The 17829-nt window shown below is 49.6% G+C and overlaps 1 protein-coding gene across 1 annotated transcript in view; it reads left to right on the top strand.

Annotated features, from left to right (window-relative positions):
• LOC141058309 (solute carrier family 22 member 20-like) overlaps nt 1-16893 on the top strand; it is a 53144-nt gene extending 36251 nt beyond the window's left edge. Inside the window, exons 10-12 of the mRNA XM_073554514.1 lie at nt 7688-7796; nt 10626-10829; nt 16525-16893. Of these exons, the coding sequence (XP_073410615.1) occupies nt 7688-7796; nt 10626-10829; nt 16525-16609 (398 nt within the window). The 3' untranslated portion in view covers nt 16610-16893. The remainder of the gene's footprint in view (nt 1-7687; nt 7797-10625; nt 10830-16524) is intronic.
• The last annotated feature ends 936 nt before the right edge of the window (nt 16894-17829 follow it).

A 17829-nucleotide genomic window follows, 5' to 3' on the forward strand; every position in this document is an offset into this window, starting at 1 on the left:
CTCTCAGCCAGAGCCACTGGACTACTACCCCTAATATCCCACATCATCCCGTCAGCCAGAGCCACCGGACCACTACTACTAATATCCCACATCATCCCCTCAGCCAGAGCCACCGGACTACTACCCCTAATATCCCACATCATCCCCTCAGCCAGAGTCACCGGACTACTACCCCTAATATCCCACATCATCCCCTCAGCCAGAGCCACCGGACTACTACCCCTAATATCCCACATCATCCGGTCAGCCAGAGCCACCGGACTACTACCCCTAATAATCCACATCATCCTCTCAGCCAGAGCCACCGGACTACTACCCCTAATATCCCACATCATCCCGTCAGCCAGAGCCACCGGACTACTACCCCTAATATCCCACATCATCCCGTCAGCCAGAGCCACCAGACCACTACCACTAATATCCCACATCATCCCCTCAGCCAGAGCCACCGGACTACTACCCCTAATATCCCACATCATCCCCTCAGCCAGAGCCACCGGACTACTACCCCTAATATCCCACATCATCCCGTCAGCCAGAGCCACCGGACTACTACCCCTAATATCCCACATCATCCCGTCAGCCAGAGCCACCGGACTACTACCACTAATATCCCACATCATCCCGTCAGCCTGGAGTCAGGACCAGAGCGCTGGATGGATTTGTCCTGACTTCCATACCAATGATCCCTTTAAGAGGGAAGATGTGCCTGTCACGCGGCGGCTGCCGCGCGCTCCTCTCTCTGCCTCCTCCCGGCCGCAGCTTACCCTTCCTCCGGCATCCTGCTTCCCTCTGCGCCGCCGTCCTCGGTCCTCCCCGGCTCCTCTTCTCTGTCCGGCGGTCCCCTTCGTCCGGTCTTCCGGACCGCGCCGGGTGCACGCTCCCGCCCCTCCTGCTCGGCGGGCGCGCGCACATACTGTGCCTGGGCACGCGCGCTCCTCCTCCTCCTCCTGAGGACGCGCGCCTGCTCCTCCTCCACCTTAGGTCACGACCCGGAAGTCCTCCTACTAGCCCCTATATCTGGCCGCCTCTTCCTGCCAGCGGTGCCTGAGTATCACTGCTTTTCCCTAGTGATTTTGGCCGCCCTCTATGCTCGCTATCGCGTCCTGTCCATCCGTGGCTCGTTCACCTCTCCTTTTTCCTCTTTCCTAGGTCCTGTGTCTCCCAGCCGTGCCCGCCTGTCCTGTGTCTCCCAGCCGTGCCCGCCTGTCCTGTGTCTCCCAGCCGTGCCCGCCTGTCCTGTGTCTCCCAGCCGTGCCCGCCTGTCCTGTGTCTCCCAGCCGTGCCCGCCTGTCCTGTGTCTCCCAGCCGTGCCGCCTGTCCTGTGTCTCCTAGCCGGTACCGTCAGTCCTGTACCCCCAACCCGGCTCTAGTAGTCTGTCTGTCGTTACTCTCCAGGGTACCAGCTGCCGTGGTAATAGTTACCCGCGGGCTTGCCCCAAACGCTCCCTGTATAGGGGGTGGTCCACCTGGTCAGCTCGCCCCCGGGAGGTTCGTTGCCACGGTCTAGCGGGTCCACCCCAGGTGTACCTTACAGAATACTCAGGCCATGGATTCCGCTGGTACCCCGACCCCGACCCAAAAGGAACTTTTGTTCCTTCGTGAGAATCAGGCGAGGATCATGTCGTTCCTCAAGTCGATGGAGTCCAGACTTTCATCTCTGCAAACCTCCGATCCGGGGATTGCCTCCCAGATCTCCGGCTTACAGCAGGAGCTTGCTCAGCAGCGCGACACCCAGGCCCATATTTTAAACTACATAGCTTCTGTAGATAACCGCCTTCTAGCTCTACAGACGGCGGCCGCTGTCCCTGTGCCTGCGGCAGCTTCCCAGTCCTCGCCCCGCTTGGCTAAACCCCCACGCTATAGTGGGGATCCCAAGCTCTGTCGGGGGTTCATTAACCAGTGTCAGTTGCACTTCGAGCTGGCACCCCTGCAGTATCCCTCCGACCGGGCCAAGGTGGCCTTTATGATTTCCCACTTAGAGGGTGAGGCATTGGCTTGGGTGAATCCTTTGTGGGAGCGAGATGACCCGATAGTCTCCCAGCTCGCAACCTTCTTGGAGACATTCCGCAAGGTCTTTGATGAGCCCGGGCGTCTGGTCTCCGCTACCGAGTCCTTATTCTGCCTTCGCCAGGGTGCTCTCTCTGTGGGACAGTACGCCATCCAGTTCCGTACGTTGTCTTCTGAACTAGGATGGAACAATGAGGCTTTAGTAGGGGCTTTTTGGCGTGGCTTGTCGCCCCGAATCAAGGATGAGTTGGCAGGCAGGGATACACCTACTTCTTTGGAAGATCTCATCTCGCTGGCAACGCGAATTGACTTGCGTTTCCGCGAGCGTTCCCGCGAGGCCGTCAGGGAGAGAAGACCCACTCGGTTCTCTCCCCCGATGCGCAGTCCTCCCCGCGCCCGGCCTTCCACCTCGGCGTCAGCCCCTGAACCCATGCAGGTTGACCGACTCAGGCCCGCAGAGCTACGCCGCCAGGAGAGACTCACTCATGGTCTCTGTCTCTATTGTGGCAGTGCCTCCCACCTTCTACGTTCCTGCCCTGTGAGGCCGGGAAACTCCTCCGCCTAGGACAGGTAAGAGAGGCCTCCCTAGGTGCCTGCGACACCTCTCTACCTTTGACCCTTCCTGTTTTGTTTATCCAGGGATCCAAACGTTTCTCGGAGCTAGCCTATATTGACTCAGGGGCTGCTGGTAATTTCATCCAACTCGAGGCGGTGAAGAGATTGGGGATACCTGTTAGGTCCTTGGAGGTTCCCCGGCAGTTAGCCTCAGTCGACGGGATTCCCTTGCGCGAGACCGTAACGTTGGTCACTGAAGAGCTGGAATTACAGATCGGGGTCCTGCACCGTGAGAGAATAACCTTCTTCGTGCTGCCATCTCTATCCCACACCTTGCTCCTGGGCCTTCCGTGGTTGAGGATGCATGAACCTGTCCTAGATTGGCGGACCGGAGACATCCTTCGCTGGGGCTGCGTTTGCCAGACTAGATGTCTTCGTCCAGTACAACCCCTCAAATGCTCGTCTCCTGTCTCGGGTCCTGCGGATTTGCCCTCGGTCTATTGGGCTTTTTCAGATGTCTTTGATAAGAAAGAGGCAGAGGCTCTTCCACCGCATCGGCAATATGATTGCCCCATCGAGCTTGTTCCCGGCTCGACTCCGCCCCGGGGGCGAATCTATCCCTTGAGTCCACTCGAGTCCCAGGCCATGTCTGAATATGTACAAGAGAATTTGGCCAAAGGCTTCATCCGAAAGTCTTCTTCTCCCGCTGGGGCTGGCTTCTTTTTTGTTAAGAAAAAGGACGGGTCTCTCCGCCCCTGTATTGACTATCGAGGTCTTAACCAGATTACCATCAAGAACAGATATCCTCTGCCTCTCATCCCCGAGCTGTTCGACCGGCTGCGAGGTGCGCGAATCTTCTCTAAATTGGATCTCCGAGGAGCCTATAATCTCGTCCGTATTCGCTCCGGAGATGAATGGAAGACCGCCTTCAACACCAGGGATGGACACTACGAGTACCTCGTCATGCCCTTCGGGTTGTGCAACGCTCCCGCAGTTTTTCAAGAATTCGTGAACGACATCTTCCGAGACCTTCTGTACTCCAGTGTGGTTGTATACCTTGACGATATCCTGATCTTCTCTCCCGATCTGTCCACCCACAGAAGAGATGTCCGCCGAGTGTTGTTCCGATTGAGGGAGAATCGTCTGTACGCCAAATTGGAGAAGTGCGTCTTTGAACAGTCCTCCCTTCCATTTTTGGGATATATCATCTCCGACTTCGGCCTGCGTATGGATCCGGCGAAGGTGTCTGCCGTGCTCAACTGGCCACGTCCCCAAGGGGTGAAAGCCGTTCAGCGATTTCTCGGCTTCGCAAATTATTATCGGCAGTTCATCCCTCATTTTTCCTCATTGGCCGGCTCTATCTCATCTTTGATTCGTAAAGGAGCCAACCCGCACGTCTGGACCCCTGAAGCAGAGGAGGCCTTCCTATCTCTAAAACGAGCTTTTACCACGGCTTCCGTACTCCATCGTCCTGAGGCCAACAAACCGTTCGTCCTCGAAGTGGATGCATCAGCAACTGGAGCCGGAGCGGTTTTGTCTCAAAAATCTTCTTCCGGTAAACTCGTCACGTGCGGCTTCTTTTCCAAGTCCTTTTCCACCCCAGAGCGGAATTATTCCATAGGGGACCGAGAACTGCTGGCCATCAAGTTAGCTCTAGAAGAGTGGAGATACTTATTGGAGGGCGCCGCACATCCCTTCACAATCTTCACAGATCATAAGAATCTAGCTTATCTTCGGTCTGCGCAGAGACTCAACCCACGCCAGGCCAGGTGGTCTCTGTTCTTCGCTCGATTCGATTTTGATCTACATTTTCGCCCAGGCAACAAGAACCTCAAAGCTGACGCCTTGTCCAGATCCTTCCTTCCCTCAGATGTCGAAGAAGAACCCACGCATATCTTGGATCCATCCCGGCTCATCACGGTGGCACCACTTTCTCTTCTCTCACCTCCACCTGGCAAGACTTTTGTGCCGGAGAAGGACCGAGGACGAATCCTTCACTGGGGACATGCTTCCAAGCTGGCTGGCCATCTCGGGATTAAGAAGACACTTCACCTGGTAGCCCGCTACTACTGGTGGCCGACTCTTCCCCAGGATGTCCGGGATTTCGTCGCCTCCTGTCTCTCCTGTGCCAAGATCAAGGTGCCTAGGCAGTTACCTTCTGGGCTTCTACACCCGCTTCCTATACCCTCGTCCCCCTGGCAACACATTGCCATGGACTTTATTACGGACCTACCCCACTCTGCCAACTGTACAGTCGTCCTAGTGGTGGTTGATAGGTTTTCTAAGATGGCACACTTCGTTCCCCTTTCCGGCTTACCATCAGCTCCAGCCTTGGCGAAGATCTTTGTTCAGCACATCTTCCGTCTTCATGGACTGCCCCAACATATTGTTTCTGACAGAGGAGTCCAATTTACCTCTCGCTTCTGGAGAGCTCTATGCAGATCAATGGATGTCACTCTCGACTTCTCCTCATCTTACCACCCCCAGTCCAACGGTCAGGCTGAACGGACAAATCAGTGCTTGGTGAACTACCTCCGGCATTTTTCCAATGTCCACCAGAACGACTGGGCTGAACTTCTCCCGTGGGCTGAGTTCGCCTATAATAACCACGCCAGCGAGTCTTCAGGCAAGTCCCCTTTCTTTATCGTCTATGGGCAACATCCTGGTGTACCTCTACCTGTTCCTCCTGTCTCGGGTGTACCGGCGGCTGACCTTCTGACCGGGGAATTCTCCAGGATCTGGCAGGAGACCAAGGCCGCTCTCGAGTTGGTACGTAACAGAGTTAAGAGACACGCCGACAAAAGACGCCTGGATGCTCCGCCATATCACCCTGGTGATAAAGTTTGGCTGGCCTCCAAGTTTATTCGCCTCAAGGTCCCTTCCCATAAACTGGGTCCCCGTTATATTGGACCTTTTGAGATCTTGTCCCGTATTAACGATGTCTCCTATAAACTACGGCTTCCTGCCTCTCTCCGTATCCCTAATGCCTTTCATGTGTCCTTGCTAAAACCAGTCGTCTTCAATCGTTTCCTTTCTAAAGCCCCTCACTCACCTCCGCCTGTCTCCGCAGACGATGTATTTGAGGTTAAAGATATTTTGGCCATGAGAAAGCAAAAGGGGAGAACCTTTTTCTTGGTTGATTGGAAGGGCTTTGGTCCCGAGGAGAGGTCCTGGGAGCCCCAAGAGAACATCCAGGCCCCTCGAATCTTGGCCAAATTCTTTTCCGGACTGCGGAGGGGGGCGCGTAAGGAGGGGGGTACTGTCACGCGGCGGCTGCCGCGCGCTCCTCTCTCTGCCTCCTCCCGGCCGCAGCTTACCCTTCCTCCGGCATCCTGCTTCCCTCTGCGCCGCCGTCCTCGGTCCTCCCCGGCTCCTCTTCTCTGTCCGGCGGTCCCCTTCGTCCGGTCTTCCGGACCGCGCCGGGTGCACGCTCCCGCCCCTCCTGCTCGGCGGGCGCGCGCACATACTGTGCCTGGGCACGCGCGCTCCTCCTCCTCCTCCTGAGGACGCGCGCCTGCTCCTCCTCCACCTTAGGTCACGACCCGGAAGTCCTCCTACTAGCCCCTATATCTGGCCGCCTCTTCCTGCCAGCGGTGCCTGAGTATCACTGCTTTTCCCTAGTGATTTTGGCCACCCTCTATGCTCGCTATCGCGTCCTGTCCATCCGTGGCTCGTTCACCTCTCCTTTTTCCTCTTTCCTAGGTCCTGTGTCTCCCAGCCGTGCCCGCCTGTCCTGTGTCTCCCAGCCGTGCCCGCCTGTCCTGTGTCTCCCAGCCGTGCCCGCCTGTCCTGTGTCTCCCAGCCGTGCCCGCCTGTCCTGTGTCTCCCAGCCGTGCCCGCCTGTCCTGTGTCTCCCAGCCGTGCCGCCTGTCCTGTGTCTCCTAGCCGGTACCGTCAGTCCTGTACCCCCAACCCGGCTCTAGTAGTCTGTCTGTCGTTACTCTCCAGGGTACCAGCTGCCGTGGTAATAGTTACCCGCGGGCTTGCCCCAAACGCTCCCTGTATAGGGGGTGGTCCACCTGGTCAGCTCGCCCCCGGGAGGTTCGTTGCCACGGTCTAGCGGGTCCACCCCAGGTGTACCTTACAGTGCCTACGGGATGGAGGATGTGTGATGAGTATATAGGCACGGGAGGGGGGATTCATTTCTGTCATGTGCTCTGTGCTCCTGTCTGGGGGGCAGACAATGGCTGGGAGCTTATGTTCCCAGGGATGCTAGATTTCTCCCACCATGTCAGTGTCTGCTGAGGTGTTGTCAAGTGGGAAAACTGTTGGTCATAGCAACCAATCACAGCTCAGCTTCTTTTAATCAGCTCTAGTGAAATGAGAGATGCTTAGTGATTGGTTGCAAGGAAAACTGTTGGTTATAGCAATCAATCACAGCTCAGCTTCTTTTGAACAGCTCTGGTGAAATGAAAGATGCTTCGTGATTGGTTGGTGATACACACACACATTCATTTGTATATATAGAGACTAAGGGATATGATCCTAATTAAGGAACTAATGCTTCTTGTTTTTTAGCCCATTTATGTCTATGTCTGGGCGCAGGACTGCTGTTTCATCCGGTTTTTCCCGGCTCATGTGTTAACAACTATCTGTCTCATGTTACATTCATCGATGTGAATTTTATATTTTGATACAATTTCATTAAAGACTTCTATAGGCTATGTGCCCATGTAGCGATTCTCATGCAGAATAAACCTGAGCAGAATCGCACACCCTGCTCCCGGGAAAGCGTATGTGCTTTTTTAAGCGTTTGTCAAGCATTTTTGCATGTGTTTTCGCCTATATAATTGATGATATGCGGAATCGCGGGCAATTCCGCAAAATTAATGAACATACTGCGTTTTTTCACTGCTAAGCGATTCCGCCGCGGTAAAAAACGCACCATTGGCACAACATGTGCGTTTTCTATTAAAAATGCATGGAATGCTTTTTTTAAGCATTTCCGCAGCAGAATCGCACGTTTAAAAATGCCGCGGAAATGCTTAAACGCTATGTGGGCACACAGCCTTAATATTTTTGGATATTTTGGCATTATGGTGGTTATTGCTCCGTTTTCTTGGTGTTATTACATGGTATACATAGTACTATATAATACATAATATATACTGTTCTCTTTCAGATATGCTGATGGTGTGCACAGTCCTGGCGGTGACTGGGAAGGCTTTTCTGGCATGCTCTATTACATGCATGTATCTGTACACCGGGGAACTCTACCCTACAGAGATCAGGTGGGTTTGCATTGAAGTTGGCATTATTAATTATTATTTTTTTGATTTATAGCTCGATTGCAGCACTGGTTCAGCAAATCAGATATTATCTACTAAAGCTGTTACATATCGTCCCACTACTGTTATCCACTCCTTTGATATTGATGACTTATCCTTAGGAAAGGTTATCAATATTAGATCCATGTGGATCTGACACCCGGCGGCCCCATATATCAGCTGTTACCAGCTCTGTACAGTGCCCTGGAGCACCACAGCTCCATACACCTCTAGTGGCTGCTCTTGGGTACTGCAGGTGAATAGCAGCTGATCTGCAGCCACTATACTGTACAGGGTACGGAGCCATGGAGTTTTGGCTCTGTAAACTGTTTGTATCCCAAGCAAAATTGGGTAAAGAAAAATGATGTGGAACACACTTTGCATTCAGATAAACAAGAGCTCTGACAATATCACAAATATATAATTGTGTATATGAAATAACTGAGAAATTAAAGTTACATTTTTTGAGAATTAAAAAAAATAGTAGGTAGACTCTCAAAGTGTTAGCTAAATTATATATATTTTATTTATATATTATTTATATATTATAATATATATATAATAATAATTATTATTATTATTATTATTATTTATTTTGTTATTTATTTTCAGTTTATCGCTTTTTACATCCAGCCTCCACTGCAGCTGGTAACTGCTGACACTATTCTACACATTTTCCAAAGTTGCCAGGTTCAGTTATGACATCAGCCATTTCTTAATGATTTTTCACCTCCCAAATTCAAATCTGACAATGAAAATGTTTAGTTGTCTCCTGTTTCTATGCTATCAAGAAGTTTTCCTTTTACTGCTACATATAACTAATGCAGAGAAGATTCAGTACTTTGAATCCTTATTATTTTTGCAAATATAAAAATGCAGAAAATGTTGTGTAATTATAAATTGGTAGACTCTCCTTGTGGCAGCCCACATATACAGGTGACCTAAGGATAGGTCATCAATATCATAGTAGTGGACAAACCCTTAAAACTGAGATTTTCAGATGTAGTAACCTGTAGGGAACCTATAGACCAGTTTTAATTAGAGCTAAGACAGATTTTATCCGTTTGGTCACATAGAGAGTTGAGTCACTAGAGTTCAGGTTCACCCGATGAGGTTGCCTTGTCGCTGGTGGATGGCTTATATGATTTTTGATCAAAATTGTTAACTAAGTAACTCAAGTTTTTATGTGTATACCAAAAGTGGAATTCATGTGTGGCGCCCCTGAGGGTCCAGTCGCCACAGAGGTACTGCACCTCAGCCAGATGTGTGGTACTCTGCTCTTGGGGAAGGAGGGAGCACAACCCAGGACCCACACACTAGTACCCAACACTAGACCTCTTTAGGCCAGGGTTCAACTAGGTAGAGGGTGTTGGTGGAGGAAGTAGATAAGGGTAGGACAGCTGGAGAGAAAGCTGAGAGTTGGTAGTGGAGAGTTGTCATGGTATAACAGGAGTCAGTTGGAGGAGGAGTCAGGAAGAGAAGACAGTTGGTGAAGGGGACTGAAGGAGTGAGGAGCTCGTCCCAGGACTGGAGAGTAAAGTGGAGTGAAGAAGGGATCCTAGGGGCATGGGAAGTGGGGAATCCACCAGTGGCACCCAAATCCTGTAGTCAGGTGGAAGGACCAGGTCGCAGTTGGGGACTGGCCCCAGACAAGTGGAGAGACTGTAGGACTCAGCTAGAAAACCGGAGGCTGAAGTATCTGTATGTGCGACAGGCGAATCCACACTGAAAAGGCAGCCATATAGGGTCCAGGGGACCAGGAGATCGTCGCCAGACAGGATACAAGGCTGCTGGCTTGGGACACTGTGTGTGAAGCGCAGGGCAGGAGAGGCAGGAGCCAGCGCAGTGAGACAACTAGTGAAGGAACATAAGAAGGGGGTTCTGGTAAAGTGTACTCCAAATTACCTGAGAGCTGGCTGGACCCTCGACCCGGAGGACACAGCACCCCGGCTGGGGATTGTAACTTGAAAGACCTGAGTAAAAGTGTGAAGACTGCACCCCGCTGTGTCCTCAGATTTATTTACTGCGTCATCTGCCCTGCACTACAACCATTTCCATCATCTACTATCTTATATCTGCCCTGGGGCCTAGCTCTACCCGTGGAGAGCTGTAACATCTCTGCTGCGTCACCAACCGCCCCGGTGGATCTGAATCGCAGCGTCGGCCATCTTCCTATTGCTGAACACCACGGGTGGCGTCATGAACTTTCCCCTATAAAGTTTCTCCCCCAGACATATTATTGCACACCCAGGGCCACGGACCGGGTCACTGCTGCTGCTGCCGTGACATCCCCTGAAGAACTGAACGGCCTGGAGCGAGTACCCCACGGCCCTAGCGGGTGCTGCACATGTATTCATCAGTCGCAGTATAGTATTTTAGTATTTGTATATATATATATATATATATATATATATATATATATAATGTCTTTATAGGGAGCCTGTCTTGTTGTACATGGTGTCCTACCTGTGGACATTAGTTTTTAGAGCAGGAGGAGCTCTGCAGAAGCAATAGAACTTTGGTTGTAGTTTTTTAATTTAAATTTCAGCTCTTTTTATTCTTAGGAGTCCAGTGGGCGGTACTACTTAGTGATTGACAGTGAATGTTAGTATGCACAGCCATATAAGGAAGACTGACAGTCATTGACTAGGACGTCTAAGCTTGAAAAAAATACAGATAAAATACGAAAGTTCTATATTTACTCAGCTCCTCCTGCAGATCAGACACTATCCTCAATGTGACGGGGTCCCTTTAAGTACTAATGAATGTATTATTTCTCCTTTTCTCATGCAGGCAAACTGGGATGGGCTTCAGCGCTATGAATGCCCGCCTGGGCTCCGCTGTGGCATCTGTTTTGCACTTGACAGGCGATTTTTCAGAGACGATCCTTCCCATGCTTTTTGGTATCAGTCCCATAATTGCAGGCTTCTTCTCCTGCTTTCTGCTGGAGACCAAAGACTCTTCATTACCAGATACCATTAATGAGGTTGAATACAGGTAACATCTTCTGCTTTTATTTTCTTAATCTGCAGATTTCATGATCTATTCGTTTTCTGATTTAGTCTAAAGGTTGAGTACAAAATTAGGAAATTGGGTCTGTTGTGTACTGGCTGTATCTGGTACTGCTGCCCCAATTCACCGAGACTATCATTTTGCACGACTGCCATGAGGAAAAGTGCGTTAGGGTAAGATGTACCAAATTCGTGGTGGGACTAGGAGGCATGAGAGAGCTAGTCCGGCGGTGATAATCTGCTGATAAAACACTAATTGTAATGAAACAACAGCACATGGCCTAAAAAAATGACACATCGCTGGAATCAGTGTCCCTATCCCTATCTGAGATAACATAGCAAAAACCTGCTGGCAGATTCCGTTTAAGAAGAATACGGCTCCTAATGACTTTGTCGCTGCTTTGTCCTAGCATCAGAAATGTCACTCCAATACATTTCTGCTATAATTCACATCACTTTTGTGGAGTAAATTATGGTGAATCTGCTGGCAGAGCTTGTCTGTACCCTCGCTTCACTTTTTCAAAAAGTTTGTGCATCAGGAAGTCACAAAATTTTTGCTTAAAAAATGTAGCAAAATTTGAAATAGTTTTGGTGAAAACTGTTTGATGGATCTGATCTTTTTCTATGGCTCATGATGATGCAATATGGCTTCAAAGTTGATTACAGGCACAGGGGCCCTCTTAGAGGCGTCCACAGCCCACTCATGTTATAACGTAGATAGTATTAACCATTTTCATACAGAAATCCACAGGACAATACTGAGAATTTGAGAACATTCCTCCTTTCTACCAGGAGATGGCAATGAGATCCTACAAATAAAATATTAGCGCACCAACAAGCAGCCACGCACTTACAATTCAGCTACATGTAAAAAAAAAACAAAAACAAAACTAATCAGTGGGCAAAAATCTGCAGCAAAAACAAGTAAAAAACATGCATTTTTGATGCTGTGTTTTTCCTACTAAGATTTGCAGAAATTGTACTGAAATTTCTGCACCAAATACTCAACGTCTACACATACCCTAAAAGTCAGGAGCAACAACAGAATTGTGAGGGATCGCTCCTATTTCCTGAAAACTGTTCTGCTCAGCGTCGGACTGGAGCACCTTGGGCCCACCAGAGAAAATCATTCTTGGGGCCCACTATGTAGCACATAGAAATAAATACAAGGCCACCAACTGTGCAATATAACACGCTAATATCAGGGTATAACATAAGGTAGTACACGTCTTAATGATGTAGCAGGGGTTGGCGCCCACATTTTGGTTCAAATTCAATGATAAATGTTCCCTGGTGTTTATTAACCACTAGGCCAATGTGTTATAGCACCAGTGTAGTGGAGGGGATTTTATGACATCTCATCTATACGCTGAGAAAATCCACAGTGGGAATTGACCGATGCAGTTTTAAAGGGGATCTGTCACCCCATTTTAGCCCTATCAGCTGCCGGCACCGCCATCAGGGGCTTATCTACAGCATTCTGTATTGCTGTAGATAAGCCCCCGATGTAACACGAAAGATAAGAAAAAAAGAGTTAGATTATACTCACCCCGGCGTTCGGTCCGGTCCCGTGGGTGTCGCCGTCCGGTCCGGCGCCTCCCATCTTCATACGATGATGCCGTCCTCCTTGCTTCTCCCTCGGCTCCTGTGCAGGCGTACTTTCTCTGCCCTGTTGAGGGCAGAGCAGAATACTGCAGTGCGCAGGCGCCGGACCTCTCTGACCTTTCCCGGCACCTGCGCACTGCAGTACTTTACTCTGCCCTCAATAGGGCAGATATAGTACGCCTGCGCAGGAGCCGAGGGAGGAGCAATAGGGAGGACATCATCGTATGAAGATGGGAGGTGCTGGACCGGACCGCGACACCCACCGCTCCCGCCCCCACCCCCCGGTGAGTATAATCTAACGTGTTTTTCTTCTCTTTCAGGTTACATTGGGGGCTTAGCTACAGCATTACAGAATGCTGTAGCTAAGCCCCTGATGGCGGTGGCCACAGCTTATAGCGCTAAAATGGGGTGACAGATTCCCTTTAACAAATTCACCACCGATTTCATCCTTTGCAATACAAAGAATCAGGTCAGTGGTAAAGGTGCGACATTACATACAGTAGTAGTAAATGCAGCAATATCTGCACAATGTCTGTGTGGATGTTTTTGCTGTTAATGTATTTGCTGCAGAAATCAAACAGCAAATTATGTGAATGCCCCCTCTTCTAGTGGTGGGGGATCCTAAATCACTTATATCTGACATTGGAGTAATATCAAAAGAGTTTTCCCTCACATCCTCCCATATACTTTTTACAGAAATCTCTCTGCCATCTATAAGACCATAACGTTTTATGAAGAGCCTCATTTTGTTAGTAGTAGGGAAAGAAAAGTTTTAGTCAGGGGTGATAAAGGGGGAGAGGCGCTCAATCAGGGTAATACAGGAGGAGGTGGCGCAGTCAGGGGTGATAAAGGGGGAGAGGGGCTCAATCAGGGTGATACAGGGGGAGGTGGTGCAGTCAGTCAGGCGTAATACAGTGAGAGAGGGGCTCAGGGTGATACAGAGGGAGGTGGCGCAGTCAGGGTGATACAGAAGGAGGTGGCGCAGTCAGGGTGATACAAGGGGAGGTGGCGCAGTCAGGGTGATACAGAGGGAGGTGGCACAGTCAGGGTGATACAGGGGGAGGTGGCACAGTCAGGGTGATACAGAGGGAGATGGCGCAGTCAGGGTGATAAAGGGGGAGAGGGGCTCAATCAGGGTGATAAAGGGGGAGAGGGGCTCAATCAGGGTGATACAGAGGGAGGTGGCGCAGTCAGGGTGATACAGAGGGAGGTGGCGCAGCCAGGGTGATACAAGGGGGGGTGGCGCAGTCAGGGTGATACAGAGTGAGGTGGCCCAGTCAGGGTGATACAAGGGGAGGTGGCACAGTCAGGGTGATACAACGGGAGGTGGCGCAGTCAGGGTGATACAGAGGGAGGTGGCGCAGTCAGGGTGATAAAGGGGGAGAGGGGCTCAATCAGGGTGATACAGAGGGAGGTGGCGCAGTCAGGGTGATACAGAGGGAGGTGGCGCAGCCAGGGTGATACAGAGGGAGGTGGCGCAGTCAGGGTGATACAAGGGGAGGTGGCGCAGTCAGGGTGATACAGAGGGAGATGGCACAGTCAGGGTGATACAAGGGGAGGTGGCACAGTCAGGGTGATACAACGGGAGGTGGCGCAGTCAGTGTGATACAGAGGGAGGTGGCGCAGTCAGGGTGATACAGAAGGAGGTGGTGCAGTCAGGGTGATACAGAGGGAGGAGGCGCAGCCAGGGTGATACAGAGGGAGGTGGCGCAGCCAGGGTGACACAAGAGGAGGTGGCGCAGTCAGGGGGAGAGGGGCTCAATCAGGGTGATACAGAGGAAGGTGGTGCAGTCAGGGTGATACAGAGGGAGGAGGCGCAGCCAGGGTGATACAGAGGGAGGTGGCGCAGCCAGGGTGACACAAGAGGAGGTGGCGCAGTCAGGGTGATACAAAGGGAGGTGGCACAGTCAGGGTGATACAGAGGGAGGTGGCGCAGTCAGGGTGATACAGAGGGAGGTGGCGCAGCCAGGGTGATACAGAGGGAGGTGGCGCAGTCAGGGTGATACAAGGGGAGGTGGCGCAGTCAGGGTGATACAAAGGGAGGTGGCGCAGTCAGGGTGATACAAGGGGAGGTGGCGCAGTCAGGGTGATACAACGGGAGGTGGCGCAGTCAGGGTGATAAAGGGGGAGAGGGGCTCAATCAGGGTGATACAGAGGGAGGTGGCGCAGTCAGGGTGATACAGAGGGAGGTGGCGCAGTCAGGGTGTTACAGGGGCGAGACGGTGATTCCGGGGTGAGGGGCTGCAGTCAAGGGTGATTCCGGCGGAGGGGGTACAGTCAGGGTGATTCAGGGGTGATTCCGATTCCGGGGCGAGGGGGTGCAGTCAGGGGTGATTCCGGGGGAGGGAGTACAGTCAGGGTTATTCAGGGGCGAGGGGGTGCAGTCAGGGGTGATTCCGGGGCGAGGGGTGCAGTCAGGGGTGATTCCGGGGTGAGGGGGTGCAGTCAGGGGTGATTCCGGGGTGAGGGGGTGCAGTCAGGGGTGATTCCGGGGTGAGGGGGTGCAGTCAGGGGTGATTGCGGGGTGAGGGGGTGCAGTCAGGGGTGATTCCGGGGCGAGGGGGTGCAGTCAGGGGTGATATAGAGTGAGGGGTGCAGTCAGTCAGGAGTGATAGGAGAGATGAGGTAGGAGAGATGAGGTAATAGGGCCCTGATTTATCCCTAAGTATCTTAGCCCCTCCCCCTCTCTCACCCCTGACTAAAGGCCCCCCATTGACACTTACTTTTAGGCTGGCAGGGGGCCCTCCTTCAACCATTGCAGCTGTAGTAGGGAGTCATCTATCTCCCTCTGCTGCTTACGCTGTGGGGGAGGGGCGTTATTACTGACAGCATCTCATTACCTGAGCTGTGCTGTATGGCGGGGAGAAGAGGACACAAACTTAAGCTAACACTGATTAGCTGTGTGCAGCCAATCAGTGTTAGCCTTGCCAAGAGCTGCTCCACTCTCTCTGCTTGCTCATCACAGGGAAGAGCAGTAACACAAAAAGTCATCAGGACACAAGAGCGCTTACTACTTACAAATAGTGCTCCCCAGTCTGCAGCAGCCGAATACGTGACGCCCACCCGCACTGCTCTCTGAGCATCTCTGAGCAGTGAGCATGGAGCTGGGAGTAGTGGTGGTGATGTCACGCTGGGAGGAGTCCTGCTCTGGGCTCCTCCCACAGAGCAGTGAATATTAATTTTTCTTTAGTAGCGGGGACGGCAGAAGCCGGCTCTGCTTCCTGACACCCCTTGCTGCTCTGCTGGCAGGGGGGCCCCCATAGCAGCTGCCCACTGGCTGGGGGCCCCTGGAGCAGTAGGGGGCCCTAGACAACTGCTGGCCAGTATGCCAGCAGCTGCCTATGCTTGGGCCCTCCGGAGAATCTTCCGGTTGTCCGGTGGGCCAGTCTGACCCCGGTTCTGCTTGTCTGTAACTAGAGATGGATCAGTCTTGACAACAGCCAGTAAGCTAAGAAAAAAGAGACCTAGTCTCCATAACTTTAGAGCAGATTTTCACAAAAAAAAGTCCAAACATTTTTGGTAATGAAAGAATATCACCATTGGCAATCAAATAAAAGTTTTTTTTAAATGTTGGTGACCATTTACCTGCGCTGGGTACAGGATTATAGAATATCTTATATTGATGGAAAAGCCTTTAAGAGGGACCTTTGTTTTAATTTTTATTTCAGAAACTCCCATCTCTTATCTCAGTAATGGGAAAATCTGTCTACACTGGAGACAGATTTTATCCATTGTGGAATTTTCGGAATGAATGATCAGTCCAGGAGGAGAAAGAAGCAGATTTCTCTGATAAGATATATTACAAAGTTGCTTATTTTAATGTCTACTATTGATTTATGAAATAAAAAAATAAATTAAATTAAAGAAATAAAACAATAAATAAATGAAATAAAAGAAATAAGAAATAAAACAACACTTATTCTTTACGGTTAGCATCCATACACATAGCAATTAAACTAGGATAAAAGTCTGGTTCAAATCATTGATGATAACGAAACATCGGGCATTCAATTATAGGAAATGTTACTTAATTAGCTCTGAAGAACATGTAATAACTTAATCTGTTCCATTCTCAGGCACAAAGATATTTCATTTGAGGCAGAAGGAATAGAGAATGAAAAATGGATTAATAAAATCCATTTACAGGAAATCTCCTTATAATTGACAAGTGGGGGAGAACCCAAGGAGAGAGAATTTGGGCTTCATGGAATGATTGGACTATCCATGGTAGAAATGGCAGACTCTCAGTCAAGCATGGAGGAAGTATCAACGGTTATCCAGTGTTATATATATATATTATATACTGTAGCTGCTTCTAAGGAGTTATATGAATTGCGTTGTATGTTGTATGTATTTATTCAAAGAATATTTGTTGAATTGAATATAAGCACTTTTTTATTTTGCTTTCAATGTTTTTTATTAAATATTTTAATAAGCACAAATCAAAAAATAAACTGTGTCTTTATTAATGAGGAGAAAACAGAAGGGCAGGAGGGATAGTCTCCCACTCTTCAACCATGACTTGCTTTATTACCCTTCTTTCCTTTACCCCTACAAATGTCTCCTAACTTAAATTCATATTTTTATGGCTAAAAATAATTTTTGCAATGGGGTTTCATTAACAATGTCAAGTTTGAAACATTTTACATAAATTCATTATACCAAAACATTTTACGGTGATCTATATTTTCCTCTTTTACACCATTAATCTACCCTCCCCATAGGCCGTCAATGTTAAAGTCCTGGACCGTCTCTCTCATCAGAAAATGACCTATTAAATCAGGTTTTTGTGCTAAATGTATTTTTTTAGCAATATATTTTTCCCATTTCACAAACTGTATGAAAAATAAAAAATAGATAACTTGCAATTTTCACATTGGCCATTTTTTTTTTTTTAGACGTTAACTTCCTGTTGTTTCAGGAAAAAACACATGTACATTAACCGCAATTAACAGGCTATGAACCCATCTTTTGTATTGCATCATCTAATGAGCATGTGCAAAGGTCACTATGCAGGGAGAGGGGCAGGGGCAGCTTTGACATTGTCTATTGTGATTGGTGGATCCTGTATTATCAGCTGCGTAGCGTGACCTATCATAGTAATGCTGCCTCTGATGATAAGGAGACTGCTGAAAACTCTTCCTGACATGACAAGAAGTATAAGTCTATAAAAGACGCAGTGGGAGGTGTGAAAATTTCAATAGTTTTATTTTTAATAAAGATTGTGATGTGAAACAAAAAATTGCCAAATTAATATATAAATCAAGAAAAAAGGGCAGCACTACCAAAATAATATAGTAGGTGCAAAACCTATTCAGCAGTGTCCAAACAGCCAAATTAACAAAAGGAAAAAAAATATAGGCAGCACTCAAATTAAATGT

This window comes from Dendrobates tinctorius, unplaced genomic scaffold (assembly GCF_039654945.1).
Source record: "Dendrobates tinctorius isolate UK_male_01 unplaced genomic scaffold, ASM3965494v1 ptg000211l, whole genome shotgun sequence".
In the NCBI taxonomy this organism is placed as follows: domain Eukaryota; kingdom Metazoa; phylum Chordata; class Amphibia; order Anura; family Dendrobatidae; genus Dendrobates; species Dendrobates tinctorius.